Here is a 16,138-nt window from a genome sequence, read left to right on the forward strand (position 1 = left end):
TACCCTGAAGGCAGTGGACAGGTGAAACAGCTTCCTCTATATAGTCACCTGAAGGCAGTGGACAGGTGAAACAGCTTCCTGTATATAGTAACCTGAAGGCAGTGGACAGGTGAAACAGCTTCCTCTATATAGTCACCTGAAGGCAGTGGACAGGTTAATCAGCTTCCTCTATATATTACCCTGAAGGCAGTGGACAGGTGAAACAGCTTCCTCTATATAGTCACCTGAAGGCAGTGGACAGGTTAATCAGCTTCCTCTATATATTACCCTGAAGGCAGTGGACAGGTGAAACAGCTTCCTCTATATAGTCACCTGAAGGCAGTGGACAGGTGAAACAGCTTCCTCTATATAGTAACCTGAAGGCAGTGGACAGGTGAAACAGCTTCCTCTATATAGTAACCTGAAGGCAGTGGACAGGTGAAACAGCTTCCTCTATATAGTAACCTGAAGGCAGTGGACAGGTGAAACAGCTTCCTCTATATATTACCCTGAAGGCAGTGGACAGGTGAAACAGCTTCCTCTATATAGTAACCTGAAGGCAGTGGACAGGTGAAACAGCTTCCTCTATATAGTAACCTGAAGGCAGTGGACAGGTGAAACAGCTTCCTCTATATATTACCCTGAAGGCAGTGGACAGGTGAAACAGCTTCCTTTATATAGTCACCTGAAGGCAGTGGACAGGTGATACAGCTTCCTGTATATATACACTGAACAAAAATATAAATGCAACATGTAAAGTGTTGGTCCCATGTTTCATGAGCTGAAATCAAAGATCCCAGAAATGTTCCATACGCACAAAAAGCTTATTTCTCTCACATTTTGTGCACAAATTTGTTTACATCCCTGTTAGTGAGCATTTCTCCCTTTCCAAGATAATCCACCCACTTGACAGGTGTTGCATATCAAGAAGCTGATTAAACAGCATGATCGTTACACAGGTGCACCTTGTGCTGGGGACAATAAAAGGCCACTCTAAAATGTGCAGTTTTGTCACACAACACAATGCCACAGATGTCTCAAGTTTTGAGGGAGCGTGCAATTGGCAAAGCTGTTGCCAGATAATTTAATGTTAACTTCTCTACCATAAGCAGCCTCCAACGTCATTTTAGAGAATTTGGCAGTACTTCCAAATGACCTCAGAACCGCAGACCATGTGTAACCATGGCAGCCCAGGATCTCCACATCGTCTGAGACCAGCCACCCGGACAGCTGATGAAACGGGAGTATTTCTGTCTGTAATTAAGCTCTTTAGTGGGAAAAATCTCATTCTGATTTGCTGGGCCTGCTCCCCTGCCCAGTCATGTGAAATCCATAGATTAGGGCCTAATGATTGTATTTAAATTGACTGATTTCCTTATATGAACTGTAACTCAGTAAAATCTTTGAAATTGTTGTATGTTGCGTTTATATTTTTGTTCAGTATAGTAACCTGAAGGTAGTGGACAGGTGAAACTAACAGCTTCCTGTCTATAGTAACCTGAAGGCAGTGGACAGGTGAAACTAACAGCTTCCTGTCTATATTATAGTGACCTGAAGGCAGTGGACAGGAGAACCTTTAAACTAAGGCCAGCTGGGTTGACCAGGAGAGGAGAACCTTTAAACTAAGGCCAGCTGGGTTGACCAGGAGAGGAGAACCTTTAAACTAAGGCCAGCTGGGTTGACCAGGAGAGGAGAACCTTTAAACTAAGGCCAGCTGGGTTGACCAGGAGAGGAGAACCTTTAAACTAAGGCCAGCTGGGTTGACCAGGAGAGGAGAACCTTTAAACTAAGGCCAACTGGGTTGACCAGGAGAGGAGAACCTTTAAACTAAGGCCAGCTGGGTTGACCAGGAGAGGAGAACCTTTAAACTAAGGCCAGCTGGGTTGACCAGGAGAGGAGAACCTTTAAACTAAGGCCAGCTGGGTTGACCAGGAGAGGAGAACCTTTAAACTAAGGCCAGCTGGGTTGACCAGGAGAGGAGAACCTTTAAACTAAGGCCAGCTGGGTTGACCAGGAGAGGAGAACCTTTAAACTAAGGCCAGCTGGGTTGACCAGGAGAGGAGAACCTTTAAACTAAGGCCAGCTGGGTTGACCAGGAGAGGAGAACCTTTAAACTAAGGCCAGCTGGGTTGACCAGGAGAGGAGAACCTTTAAACTAAGGCCAGCTGGGTTGACCAGGAGAGGAGAACCTTTAAACTAAGGCCAGCTGGGTTGACCAGGAGAGGACTACTTTCTCCATTCCTCCTCTAGGCCTCGTGGCACAGCTCCATATCAAAACGACACTGTACACATTATCTTTCCCAAATAGACCCCTAGCCCCTTCACCCCTAGGCACTAGTGTACTTCTGACAGGATTGGATAAGTGTAACAACAATGTGGCCACATTTTCCACCTAGCCCATCAGGGTTGTATTCATTACTAAACACCGTAACAAAATGTATAGCAATGGAAGATGGAAAAAAAGCATTTCTTATTGGAAAAGTTAAAGGTGTTTCAGTCTGTTTTCTTCTGTTCGGTGACTAATGAACCTGACCCAGGACGAGCCACTGTAGTTCCATAAAGTATCACTTCCGTATCCTGTGGATATAAAAATAATAATAATAATAATAATAATAATAATATGCCATTTAGCAGACGCTTTTATCCAAAGCGACTTACAGTCATGCGTGCATACATTTTTTTTTGTGTATGGGTGGTCCCGGGGATCGAACCCACTACCCTTGGCGTTACAAGCGCCGTGCTCTACCAGCTGAGCTACAGAGGACCAGGGGACCAGGGGACCAGGGGACCAGAGGACCAGAGGACCAGGGGACCAGAGGACCAGGGGACCAGAGGACCAGGGGACCAGAGGACCAGAGGACCAGGGGACCAGAGGACCAGGGGACCAGAGGACCAGGGGACCAGAGGACCAGGGGACCAGAGGACCAGGGGACCAGGGGACCAGGGGACCAGGGGACCAGAGGACCAGGGGACCAGAGGACCAGAGGACCAGAGGACCAGGGGACCAGAGGACCAGGGGACCAGAGGACCAGAGGACCAGGGGACCAGAGGACCAGAGGACCAGGGGACCAGAGGACCAGAGGACCAGGGGACCAGGGGACCAGGGGACCAGGGGACCAGGGGACCAGAGGACCAGGGGACCAGAGGACCAGGGGACCAGAGGACCAGGGGACCAGAGGACCAGAGGACCAGGGGACCAGAGGACCAGGGGACCAGGGGACCAGGGGACCAGGGGACCAGAGGACCAGGGGACCAGAGGACCAGAGGACCACATATGACAAATAAACGTTTGATTTACTGTTGATACCTATCCAATTCTTTCAGATCTAGTGCTTTCTGTGGTTCTCCCCTCACCTCCCCAATCACCAGTACCCAAAATACACCCTACTACCTCTATGGTACCAATATGGTACGTTGCCCACAGGCACAGATCTGAGACCAGTTTTAAGCCTACCCCTCAAAGGGATGGTGCACCATTTTGGCAATAAAGCCCTTTAACTACTTACCCAGAGTCAGATGAACTCGTGGATAAAAAAATATCATGCCCCCAGTGTAGTTTAAAGGAAGTTGAAGTAAGTTTTGTGAGCCTTTGATAACTAGCGTTAGCGTAATGACTGGAAGTCTATGGTATCAGCTAGCTGATTGCGCTAACGCTAGCTGATCCCATAGAACAGGGATCATCAACTAGATTCAGCCGCAGGATGATTATTTCTTGAGCGGATGGTCAGGAACATAATCACACATAATTTGTAGACTGCAAATTGACCGCAAGACGCCCAAACAGACATATACATTGACTAAAACATTATCATTTCAAACCTTGCTTACATTTGTATATGATCACATCTATCTCTCTATTATGAGTGAGAATACTTTGGAACAGATTTCCAAAATCAAAATCACTTGGAGCTGATTTTCAGAATTTTTCACAGTCTTTATGTCCAGCAATAAAATAACTTCCGGGGGCCAAATAAAATCGGGACGCCAGTTGAGGAACCCTATCATAGACTTCCAGTCATTGCCAAAACGTCACACTATCCCTTTAATGATTACAATTATATTTTGGGAGGGAAAAACTGGTCCTAGATCAGTGTCCAGGGGCAACTTCTCCCTGGGGCCTATAACAGTGTGCAGGCATTCTTCTTGGCACGTTTCTTGGCCTGTAGCGCCGCCCTGGTGGCCATCTCGAACACCTCCCTGACTCCGTCCTTGGTCTTGGCTGAACATTCCTGGTAGCCGTATGCACTGATCCTGTTAGCCATGTCTCTGCCCTCCTCCGACTTCACTGGCTCCTAGAGAGGGGAAGAGAGAGAGAGAGAAATACATATTTTGTTTAGAGAGAGGGAGACGGGGAAGAGTTGACCTGTCCATCACACACACACACACACACAGGTTTCATCTTGGAGAGAGAGACAGAGAAGATGTCTCTGCTACAGGGAGAAGGGTGTGACGGCCGGCCGCCCAACAACCTGCCCGCTTGACCCTATCCCCTCCTCTCTTCTCCAGACCATTTCCGGAGACCTTCTCCCTTACCTCACCCTCTCCTATTCTCTCTATACACCAAGTCACTTGGCTCTGTCATATCCTCACATGGCCTCTCCTATCATTGCTACGCAGACGACACACAACTAATCTTCTCCTTTCCCCCTTCTGATAACCAGGTGGCGAATCGCATCTCTGAATGTCTGGCAGACATATCAGTATGGATGACGGATCACCACCTCAAGCTGAACCTCGGCAAGACGGAGCTGCTCTTCCTCACGAGGAAGGACTGCCCGTTCCATGATCTCGCCATCACGGTTGACAACTCCGTTGTGTCCTCCTCCCAGAGTGCAAAAAGCCTTGGCATGACCCTGGACAACACCCTGTCGTTCTCCGCTAACATCAAGGTGGTGACCCGATCCTGCAGGTTCATGCTCTACAACATTCGGAGAGTACGACCCTACCTTACACAGGAAGCGGCACAGGTCCTAATCCAGGCACTTGTCATCTCCCGTCTGGATTACTGCAACTCGCTGTTGGCTGGGCTCCCTGCCTGTGCCATTAAACCCCTACAACTCATCCAGAATGCCGCAGCCAGTCTGGTGTTCAACCTTCCCAAGTTCTCTCACGTCACCCCGCTCCTCCGCACACTCCACTGGCTTCCAGTTGAAGCTCGCATCTGCTACAAGACCATGGTGCTTACCTACGGAGCTGTGAGGGGAACGGCACCTCCGTACCTTCAGGCTCTGATCAGACCCTACACCCAAACGAGGGCATTGCGTTCATCCATCTCTGGCCTGCTGGCCCCCCTACCTCTACGGAAGCACAGTTCCTGCTCAGCCTAGTCAAAACTGTTCGCTGCTCTGGCACCCCAATGGTGGAACAAGCTCCCTCACGACGCCAGGACAGCGGAGTCACTCACCACCTTCCGGAGACACTTGAAACCCCACCTCTTTAAGGAATACCTGGGATAGGATAAAGTAATCCTTCTACCCCCCCTTACCCCACCCCAAAGAAAAAAAAAGAAAAGAAAAAAACCATATTGTAAAGTGGTTATCCCACTGGCTATAAGGTGAATGCACCAATTTGTAAGTCGCTCTGGATAAGAGCGTCTGCTAAATGACGTAAATGTACCTGTTTCATCTTGGCCAGCTCCCTGCGTGTGTGTTCATCGTTCCTCAGGTCCTTCTTGTTGCCCACGAGGATGATGGGAACATTAGGACAGAAGTGTTTCACCTCCGGAGTCCACTTCTCTGGAATGTTCTCTGGAGGGAGAGAGACATGTTAGTGGGTGGGTGTGTCGTGTTCAGCTAACTCCTCTGACTCTGTGTCATTAGTCGCATGTACATACTATACACCAGAGGGATTGAACTCTGACCCTACGAGGTCCGGAACCTGCTGCTTTTTGGTTCTACCTGATCATTAATTATACCGACCTGGTGTCCCAGGTCTAAATCAGTCCCAGACTAGAGGGAAACAATAGAAACCCACCTGGTGTCCCAGGTCTAAATCAGTCCCAGACTAGAGGGAAACAATAGAAACCCACCTGGTGTCCCAGGTCTAAATCAGTCCCAGACTAGAGGGAAACAATAGAAACCCACCTGGTGTCCCAGGTCTAAATCAGTCCCAGACTAGAGGGAAACAATAGAAACCCACCTGGTGTCCCAGGTCTAAATCAGTCCCAGACTAGAGGGAAACAATAGAAACCCACCTGGTGTCCCAGGTCTAAATCAGTCCCAGACTAGAGGGAAACAATAGAAACCCACCTGGTGTCCCAGGTCTAAATCAGTCCCAGACTAGAGGGAAACAATAGAAACCCGCCTGGTGTCCCAGGTCTAAATCAGTCCCAGACTAGAGGGAAACAATAGAAACCCACCTGGTGTCCCAGGTCTAAATCAGTCCCAGACTAGAGGGAAACAATAGAAACCCACCTGGTGTCCCAGGTCTAAATCAGTCCCAGACTAGAGGGAAACAATAGAAACCCACCTGGTGTCCCAGGTCTAAATCAGTCCCAGACTAGAGGGAAACAATAGAAACCCGCCTGGTGTCCCAGGTCTAAATCAGTCCCAGACTAGAGGGAAACTGGCTTGGCGGTGCTACACCGTCCTGCTGTGTGTGGTGTGTGTTACCTAAGCTGTCGGGGCTGTCTACAGAGAAGCACATGAGTATAACGTCGGTGTCGGGGTAGGAGAGAGGCCTCAGTCGGTCATAGTCCTCCTGTCCTGCTGTGTCCCATAACGCTAACTCCACCTGGGGGAGGGAGAGGGGGAGAGAGAGAGAGAGAGAGAGGGGAGAGAGAGAGAGGGAGGGGAGAGGGAGGCAGGGGGAGAGAGAGGGGGAGGGGAGAGAGGGAGGCAGGGGGAGAGAGAGAGAGAGGGGAGGGGAGAGAGGGAGGCAGGCAGGGGGAGAGATAGAGAGGGGAGGGGAGAGAGGGAGGGAGGCAGGGGGAGAGATAGAGAGGGGAGGGGGAGGCAGGGGAGAGAGAAAGGGGGGAGGGGGGAGGCAGGGGAGAGAGAGAGAGGGGAGGGGAGGCAGGGGAGAGAGAGAGAGAGGGAGGGGAGAGAGGGAGGCAGGGGAGAGAGGGGGGGAGGGGAGAGAGGGGAGGGGAGAGAGGGAGGCAGGGGAGAGAGGGAGGCAGGGGGAGAGAGGGAGGCAGGGGAGAGAGAGGGGAGGGGAGAGAGAGAGGCAGGGGAGAGAGAGGCAGGGGGAGAGAGAGGCAGGGGGAGAGAGAGGGAGGGGGAGGCAGGGGAGAGAGAGAGAGGGAGGGGAGAGAGGGAGGCAGGGGGAGAGAGGGAGGCAGGGGGAGAGAGAGGGGAGGGGAGAGAGGGAGGCAGGGAGAGAGGGAGGCAGGGGGAGAGAGAGGGAGGGGAGAGAGGGAGGCAGGGGGAGAGAGAGAGGCAGGGGGAGAGAGAGGGAGGGGGAGGCAGGGGAGAGAGAGAGGGGGAGGGGAGAGAGGGAGGCAGGGGAGAGAGGGAGGCAGGGGGAGAGAGAGGGGAGGGGAGAGAGGGAGGCAGGGGGAGAGAGAGGGGAGGGGAGAGAGGGAGGCAGGGAGAGAGGGAGGCAGGGGGAGAGAGAGGGGAGGGGAGAGAGGGAGGCAGGGGGAGAGAGAGAGGCAGGGGGAGAGAGAGAGGGGAGGGGAGAGAGGGAGGCAGGGGAGAGAGAGAGGCAGGGGGAGAGAGAGAGGCAGGGGGAGAGAGAGGGGAGGGGGAGGCAGGGGAGAGAGAGAGAGGGGAGGGAGAGAGGGAGGCAGGGAGAGAGGGAGGCAGGGGGGAGAGAGAGGGGAGGGGAGAGAGGGAGGCAGGGGGGAGAGAGAGAGGCAGGGGGAGAGAGAGGGGAGGGGAGAGAGGGAGGCAGGGGGAGAGAGAGAGGCAGGGGGAGAGAGAGGGGGGGGGAGAGAGGGAGGCAGGGGAGAGAGAGGGGAGGGGAGAGAGGGAGGCAGGGGGGAGAGAGAGGCAGGGGAGAGAGAGGGGAGGGGAGAGAGGGAGGCAGGGGGAGAGGGAGGCAGGGGGAGAGAGAGGGGAGGGGAGAGAGGGAGGCAGGGGGAGAGAGAGAGGCAGGGGAGGCAGGGGGAGAGAGAGAGGGGAGGGGAGAGAGGGAGGCAGGGGGGAGAGAGAGGGAGGGGAGAGAGGGAGGCAGGGAGAGAGGGAGGCAGGGGGGAGAGAGGGGAGGGAGAGAGGGAGGCAGGGGGAGAGAGAGAGAGGCAGGGGAGAGAGAGGGGAGGGGGAGGCAGGGGAGAGAGAGAGAGGGAGGGGAGAGAGGGAGGCAGGGGAGAGAGGGAGGCAGGGGGAGAGAGAGGGGAGGGGAGAGAGGGAGGCAGGGGGAGAGAGGGGGAGGGGAGAGAGGGAGGCAGGGAGAGAGGGAGGCAGGGGGGAGAGAGGGGGAGGGGAGAGAGGGAGGCAGGGGGAGAGAGAGGCAGGGGGAGAGAGAGGGGGAGGGAGAGAGGGAGGCAGGGGGAGAGAGAGGGGAGGGGAGGCAGGGGAGAGAGAGAGAGGGGAGGGGAGAGAGGGAGGCAGGGGAGAGAGGGAGGCAGGGGGAGAGAGAGGGGAGGGGAGAGAGAGAGGCAGGGGGGAGAGAGAGAGGCAGGGGGAGAGAGAGGGAGGGGGAGGCAGGGGGAGAGAGAGAGAGGGGAGGGGAGAGAGGGAGGCAGGGGGAGAGAGAGGGAGGGGGAGAGAGGGAGGCAGGGAGAGAGGGAGGCAGGGGGAGAGAGAGGGGAGGGGAGAGAGGGAGGCAGGGGGAGAGAGAGGAGGGGGGAGGCAGGGGGGAGAGAGAGAGAGGGAGGGGAGAGAGGGAGGCAGGGGAGAGAGGGAGGCAGGGGGAGAGAGAGAGGCAGGGGGAGAGAGAGAGGCAGGGGGAGAGAGAGGGGAGGGGGAGGCAGGGGGAGAGAGAGAGAGGGGAGGGGAGAGAGGGAGGCAGGGGAGAGAGGGAGGCAGGGGGGAGAGAGGGGGAGGGAGAGAGGGAGGCAGGGGGAGAGAGAGGGGAGGGAGAGAGGGAGGCAGGGAGAGAGGGAGGCAGGGGGAGAGAGAGGGGAGGGAGAGAGGGAGGGAGGCAGGGGGAGAGAGAGAGGCAGGGGGAGAGGGAGGCAGGGGAGAGAGAGGGAGGGGAGAGAGGGAGGGAGGCAGGGGGAGAGATAGAGAGGGGAGGGGGAGGCAGGGGGAGAGAGAGAGGGGAGGGGGAGGCAGGGGGAGAGAGAGAGAGGGGAGGGGGAGGCAGGGGGAGAGAGAGAGAGGGGAGGGGGAGGCAGGGGGAGAGAGAGAGGGGGGAGAGAGACACATTTACAGTGCATTTGTAAAGTATTCAGACCCCTTGACTTTTTCCACATTTTGTTACGTTACAGCCTTATTCTAAAATTGATTAAATTGTTTTCTTCACACATCAATCTACACACAATACCCCATAATGACAAAGCAAAAACAGGTTTTTAGAATTTTTGGCTAATTTATAAATAAAGAAATTTACATTTACAAAAGTATTCAGACCCTTTACTCAGTACTTTATTGAAGCACCTTTGGCAGCGATTACAGCCTCGAGTCTTCTTGGGTATGACGCTACAAGCTTGGCACACCTGTATTTGGGGAGTTTCTCCCATTCTTCTCTGCTGATCCTCTCAAGCTCTGTCAGGTTGGATGGGGAGCGTCGCTGCACAGCTATTTTCAGGTCTCTCCAGAGATGTTCGATTGGGTTCAAGTCCGGGCTCTGGCTGTGCCACTCAAGGACATTCAGAGACTTGTCCCGAAGCCACTCCTGCGTTGTCTTGGCTGTGTGCTTAGGGTCGTTGTCCTGTTGGAAGGTGAACCTTCGCCCAGTCTGAGGACCTGAGCGCTCTGGAGCAGGTTTTCATCAAGGATCTCTCTGTACTTTGCTCCGTTCATCTTTGCCTCAATCTTGAATAGTCTCCCAGTCCCTGCCGCTGAAAAACATCCCCACAGCATGATGCTGCCACCACCATGCTTCACCGTAGGGATGGTGTCAGGTTTCCTCCAGACATGACGCTTGGCATTCAGGCCAAAGAGTTCAATCTTGGTTTCATCAGACCAGAGAATCTTGTTTCTCATGGTCTGAGAGTCTTTAGGTGCCTTTTGGCAAACTCATAGCGGGCTTTCATGTGCCTTTTACTGAGGAGTGGCTTCCGTCTTGCCACTATACCATAAAGGCCTGATTGGTGGAGTGCTGCAGAGATGGTTGTCCTTCTGGAAGGTTCTCCCATCTCCACAGAGGAACTCTAGAGCTCTGTCAGAGTGACCATCGGGTTCTTGGTCACCTCCCTGACCAAGGCCCTTCTCCCCCGATTGCTCAGTTTGTCCGGGCGGCCAGCTCTAGTAAGTGTCTTTGTGGTTCTAAACTTCTTCCATTTAAGAATGTTGGAGGCCACTGTGTTCTTGGGGACCTTCAATGCTGCAGAAATGTTTTGGTACCCTTCCCCAGATCTGTGCCTCGACACAATCCTATCTCGGAGCTCTACGGACAATTCCTTCGACCTCATGGCTTGGTTTTTGCTCTGACATGCACGGTCAACTGTGGGACCTTACATAGACAGGTGTGTGCCTTTCCAAATCATGTCCAATCAATTGAATTTACCACAGGTGGACTCCAATCAAGTTGTAGAAACATCTCAAGGATGATCAATGGAAACAGGAAGCACCTGAGCTCAATTTCGAGTCTCATAGCAAAGGGTCTGAATACTTATGGAAATATGGTAAAAACCTGTTTTCACTTTGTCATTATGGAGTATTGTGTCATTATGGAGTATTGTGTGTAGATTGCTGAGGATTTTTATTTATTTAATCAATTTTAGAATAAGGCTGTAAAGTAACAAAATGTGGAAAAAGTAAAGGGGTCTGAATACTTTCCGAAGGCCCTGTACATAGACATTTTAGTCAGTTAGCACAGTGGTCCCCAAACTTTGGGGCGCGCAGTTATACATTTTTATTATTGGAAACTCAGTCCAGCTTTCAACTTACTCTTGATAGTTGTAATAGTAGAACGCAAAAGCTGCAATTTCTATATTGGGTCGTGCATCATCAGTATTCCTCTTGTCATGTTAGTCATTGCATACCTTAGAGCTATTTATAACTTGTCAGAAACGTCCAGATCAACTAGTCCATGTCAGCTAACGTTTTTTAGTAGGGGTGTAACAATTCGTTTTAACAACGATTCGATTTGTATCACGATTCGTGGTTGTCGATACGATTCAAGGACGATATTGGTTCATTTAGAACGATACGATCCGAAACGATTCAGTGACTTGAAATCGATTCAGTAACCTTTTAGCCAAAAATTCAACCAGTGTGACTGAAATAAATACCTGGATACTGGACAGTGCAGGTGAAGTTTCCTAGATTCCTGTTTCTTGTAAGGACCGCAATGGTGGCTTGATAATTTCTCGCTCGTCGGCTTCTCCTCTGTCGTCCGCCATGCTATGTTTTGTTGTCTTTGCGCCTTTGCGCTGCTGCTGGCGCGGGCGATGACGTCACGGATAGGCAGACTGAATCGAGTAATGTTTAAAGCCTTTATCATTAAAAGTGCTAAGAAAAAACATCCATATAAAGTCTGACGTGCTTAAATCCAATGGGTTATTTCCTAGTATCGATACAATCGATTTATTACATTTTAAAACGATGTTAGATTGATATATGTTGTCCAAAAGGCCAACTCGCCGAGCACAGATCGATGTAGTTGGATCATAGGAATATAAATCGATACATCGATGTAGTAGATGGATCGTTACACCCCTATTTTTTAGCTAGGTTTTTTAGCCCATAGATTTTGTAGTAATGTTCGAGTCACTCAAATATCACATGAATACACATTAGACATTGCTAAACCCCCCCCACCCCACTTGTTGGCGGATACATTTTGCAGGTTTAAAGCTTATTTTCTGCAATTCTACATATTTTGTCAAGGGGTGCTGATACATTTTTGCAGTTTTAAAGCTCATTTTCTTGCAATTCTATTGATTTTGCCGACACTCTTATCCAGGGAAGTTAGTGCATTCATCTTAAGATAGCTAGGTGGAACAACCACAAACCACATATCTCAGTCAGAGAAAGAAACTTTTCAGCAAAGTCAGTGCTAGTAGGGATTATTTTTAAAGTCAAGTGCGTGTGTTACTTCACGAAAGGGGGTGGAAACATTTGTCATTATATCCAACCCTTCCAGATGGAAACAAGGGCCTTGGGGTTAGGGCCAAGGGGCTGGTTTGGAATTCGGCCCAAGAGGAAATGAAAACAAGGTCAGTTTGGTTCGGAACTAGGACCCTGGCTGAGGCTCACCTGTTTGCCATCGACCTCGATGTCGGCCACATAGTTCTCGAACACAGTGGGCACATAGACCTCTGGGAACTGGTCTTTACTGAAGACGATCAGCAGGCAGGTCTTCCCACACGCGCCGTCTCCCACTATCACCAGCTTCTTCCTGATTGCTGCCATCTACATGATGGGGGAGAAGGAGAGGTGGGGGAGAGAGAGGGGAGAATGAGAGGTGGAGGAGAGAGAGGGGAGAGAGAGAGAGAGAGAGAGAGAGAGAGAGAGAGAGAGAGAGAGAGAGAGAGAGAGAGAGAAATAGAGGTGGAGGAGAGAGAGAGAGGGGGGAGAGGTGGAGGAGAGAGAGAGAGAGAGGGGGGAGAGGTGGAGGAGAGAGAGAGGGGGGGAGAGGTGGAGGAAAGAGAGAGAGAGAGGGGGGGAGAGGTGGAGGAGAGAGAGAGAGAGGGGGGGAGAGGTGGAGGAGAGAGAGAGAGGGGGGAGAGGTGGAGGAGAGAGCGAGAGAGGGGGGAGAGGTGGTGGAGGAGAGAGAGAGAGAGAGGGGGGAGAGGTGGTGGAGGAGAGAGAGAGAGGGGGGGGAGAGGTGGAGGAGAGAGAGAGAGAGAGGGGGGAGAGGTGGAGGAGAGAGAGAGAGAGAGGGGGGAGAGGTGGTGGAGGAGAGAGAGAGAGAGGGGGGAGAGGTGGAGGAGAGAGAGAGAGAGGGGGGAGAGGTAGTGGAGGAGAGAGAGAGAGAGAGAGGGGGGAGAGGTGGAGGAGAGAGAGAGAGAGGGGGGAGAGGTGGAGGAGAGAGAGAGAGAGAGAGGGGGGAGAGGTGGAGGAGAGAGAGAGAGTGGGGGGAGAGGTGGAGGAGAGAGAGGGGGACGATAGATATTAACCCTCATCTTCTATCTTTGTTTCTGTTTAGCATCGGTAACTCACAGGCTGCTAGCTACGGACCGATAGTGATATCCAGACTGTAGGCTACTTCACTAAGTTAGCTCAGGGTTTCTTGGTCCTGGGCCTGAGGTTATTTGGTTTCTAGCCCTTAACTAATACACCTGATACAGATGATATGTATATTAAATATGTGTATTCATATTGACCAGATCATTTTGTTCATGGGCGGCAGGTAGCAGAGTTTAAGAGCGCTGGGCCAACAACTGAAAGGTTGCTGGTTCGAATCCCCAAGCCGACTATGTGAAAAATATCTCAAATGTTCACGAGCAAGGCACTTAACCGTAAGTCACTCTGGGTAACAGCGTCTGCTAAGTGACTAAAATGTAAATGTTCATATGAATGAAATAGTGTTCTCTTTCATATGACCAAAGAAGGATAGATACATTTCATAAGGATACATGTTTTAGCCAAAAAACATTGTAAAGTGGTTATCCCACTGGCTATAAGGTGAATGCACCTATTTGTAGTCGCTCTGGATAAGAGCGTCTGCTAAATGACGTAAATGTAACTTCGCTATCTAAGACTGGCTTGGCCAGCTAACGTTACTAGCTAGCTGTCATTAGCTAGATAATTAGCTAATAAACTAGACAGCAGATACAAAAGTAACCACGAACAATCAGGTAAACAAATTATTAGTGAGAAATCATCTTATGTGTATCCATGTTTTGTAAATAGTTGCCAGTTTAGCTAGGTAGTTTGCTAGGAAAATACTAACTTAAGGACACGTCTGACGCCCAAACCGATCATTCATTTCATAATTTATACAAATGTGGTTAGGAGTTAAGGGTTTGTTTAAGGTTAGGAGTTAAGGGTTTGTTTAAGGTTAGGAGTTAAGGGTTTGTTTAAGGTTAGGAGTTAAGGGTTTGTTTAAGGTTAGGAGTTAAGGGTTTGTTTAAGGTTAGGAGTTAAGGGTTTGTTTAAGGTTAGGAGTTAAAGGTCCGTTTTTGCTAGTCGGTTTAAGCGTCAGCTGTGTCCTAATATTATTTTCCAGATAGCCAGCTAGCTTATGCGACAACAAGTTAGCTAGCTTGCTAACGTTAGTGTTTGGTTGTCAAAAACTTATGAGCTCCATTTGCGGTTTTAAAGTCATTTAAGTTATATACAATCATCAATATACGGTTGTTATGCCACTGTGTTTGATAAAGACAGTTAAAAAAAGAAATAGCTAGATTAAAGTTATGCTACCTTTTGTTAGCTCTGTTTCGGTTGTCGCCGTTTCTCTTCCGGTCCGACCTGAATTCCCCGCCCACTTCGGCCTGCCACGCACTGGCAGCAGATGGAGAACTAGATCTACAGATCTCTTCAAATCATATTGGAAAGAAACAGTGAAAAAATTACATCCATTCCAACCCACCAGTTTTGTTCTGTTTTTATTTATACTTTACAAGAAATAGCAAAACAAAAAAAGAAAATCCACATGAATCAAATAAAGGATAGAAGTCAAAGGGTAAAAACAACAAGTCATTAAGAAAGAAACATTCATTTAATAACAATTGTGAATTTAGAAAAAATTGAATTTCAGAAGTTGCTCAAACACCTCTCGCTTATCCCCAGTTTGCTTCACAGTCCTAGCTTACAATAAATACAAAAACAATAGACTTTATAACTGCATGGTATGGATAAGCTACTTTATACTCTCTCTAGCCATCTTTACATTGTATGACTATTACAACACAGTATATTGTTTATTTTATTATTTTATTGTATTTAGTATATTGCAGGTCTACACCACCTTCTAAAGAGTCTGTTGTTGGTTTTCAACCTGAACCTACATGTAAGAGGTGTTATTATTGGTTCATAACATGTTGATATGTTTCATCATGGTTGTGTGTGAGCAGAGTAACAGACTCTCTGCTTGTCTGTGTGAACGGAATTCTACATACACACACACTCTCGCTGTCTCTCACACACACACACACACTCACACACTCTCGCTGTCTCTCACACACACACACACACACACACACACACACACACACACTCTCGCTGTCTCTCTCTCTCTCTCTCTCACACACACACTGTTACGGATACAGGTATCCTGTGTTTTTGTGTGTTTCTACTCTTTCTGCCCTAATCACAGGTGTCCTGTATGTTCCTGATTGGTGGTCGTTGAGGTGTCTGCTGATTGGACCAATCAGTGAACATTCCTGTGAATAGCACCACCTGTTACTCGTTTGTTGAATCACACATCCCATGTTATAAAAACCAAACTTGTGTGTGTTGCAAGAGAGAGAGATTTTTGCCATATGTGAGTATGGACACGGTGGTGTCCTGTGTGTTGTGTACGCACTAAGTTGTTGGTTACCCTATTGGTAACTTTGTTAGAAGCCATTTCTTTATGTGAGTTTGGATACTGTTGTGTCCTGTGTATTGTGTACGTATTTAATTGCTGATTACCCTGTTTAGTAGCTTTGTGTGTTTTTGGGAAAAAGGGGAGTTTAAGCTAGTTGCCCTTGGGCGTACATTACCCGTAGGAAGAAATCTGTCTATAAACACCAGTTAGACCTGAGCGGACCACCCACTGTACTTTTGTATGACTAGCAGTAGCCTAGCGGTTCTTTAGGCAGGCTAGATCAGTTTAGGGGTTTTACATTATTGTTTCATTTCTTGGGTCCTGCTCAGCCCTTTTCCCAAACCCTTACCGTGTGTTCATAAATAAACACTTTGTGTTTGACGGTAGTTCATGGTAGTTGTGTCTTATTTGTTCTCACTATTCCATGCCACACTTATAAATTACATGAATTTATGTTACGGGTCTCATGTCCATCCACCCTAGATGTTTAGAGCCACGGGGTTCGTAACATAAAGTGGGGGCTCGTCTGGGATCCTATCTATCCCATGCTACTCGTGCAAATTAGTAAGTGTCTGGTTCAGTGTTGAGCTTAGCAGCTGTAACTACCTGTTTTTTTGTGTGTGTTCAGTAGTCGACGGCTCGTGTAGTTAGTAGGATGGCTACTTTTGATGTGGAAGCATTTTTGGAAAAC

General features: G+C 49.9%; 1 protein-coding gene across 1 annotated transcript; it reads right to left on the reverse strand.

Annotated features, from left to right (window-relative positions):
- Window positions 1-3,198: 3,198 nt before the first annotated feature.
- On the reverse strand, window positions 3,199-14,398 carry LOC121537342 (rho-related GTP-binding protein RhoA-A-like). Its single transcript, XM_041844993.1, has 5 exons — window positions 14,340-14,398; window positions 12,231-12,386; window positions 6,591-6,711; window positions 5,596-5,726; window positions 3,199-4,271 (listed from the first exon to the last, which is right to left on the reverse strand). The coding sequence occupies exons 2-5, from the start codon at window positions 12,384-12,386 to the stop codon at window positions 4,098-4,100; spliced, it is 582 nt and encodes a 193-aa protein (XP_041700927.1). The 5' UTR covers window positions 14,340-14,398; the 3' UTR covers window positions 3,199-4,097.
- Between the last annotated feature and the right edge of the window lie 1,740 nt (window positions 14,399-16,138).

This window comes from Coregonus clupeaformis, chromosome 24, assembly GCF_020615455.1.
Source record: "Coregonus clupeaformis isolate EN_2021a chromosome 24, ASM2061545v1, whole genome shotgun sequence".
NCBI lineage: Eukaryota > Metazoa > Chordata > Actinopteri > Salmoniformes > Salmonidae > Coregonus > Coregonus clupeaformis.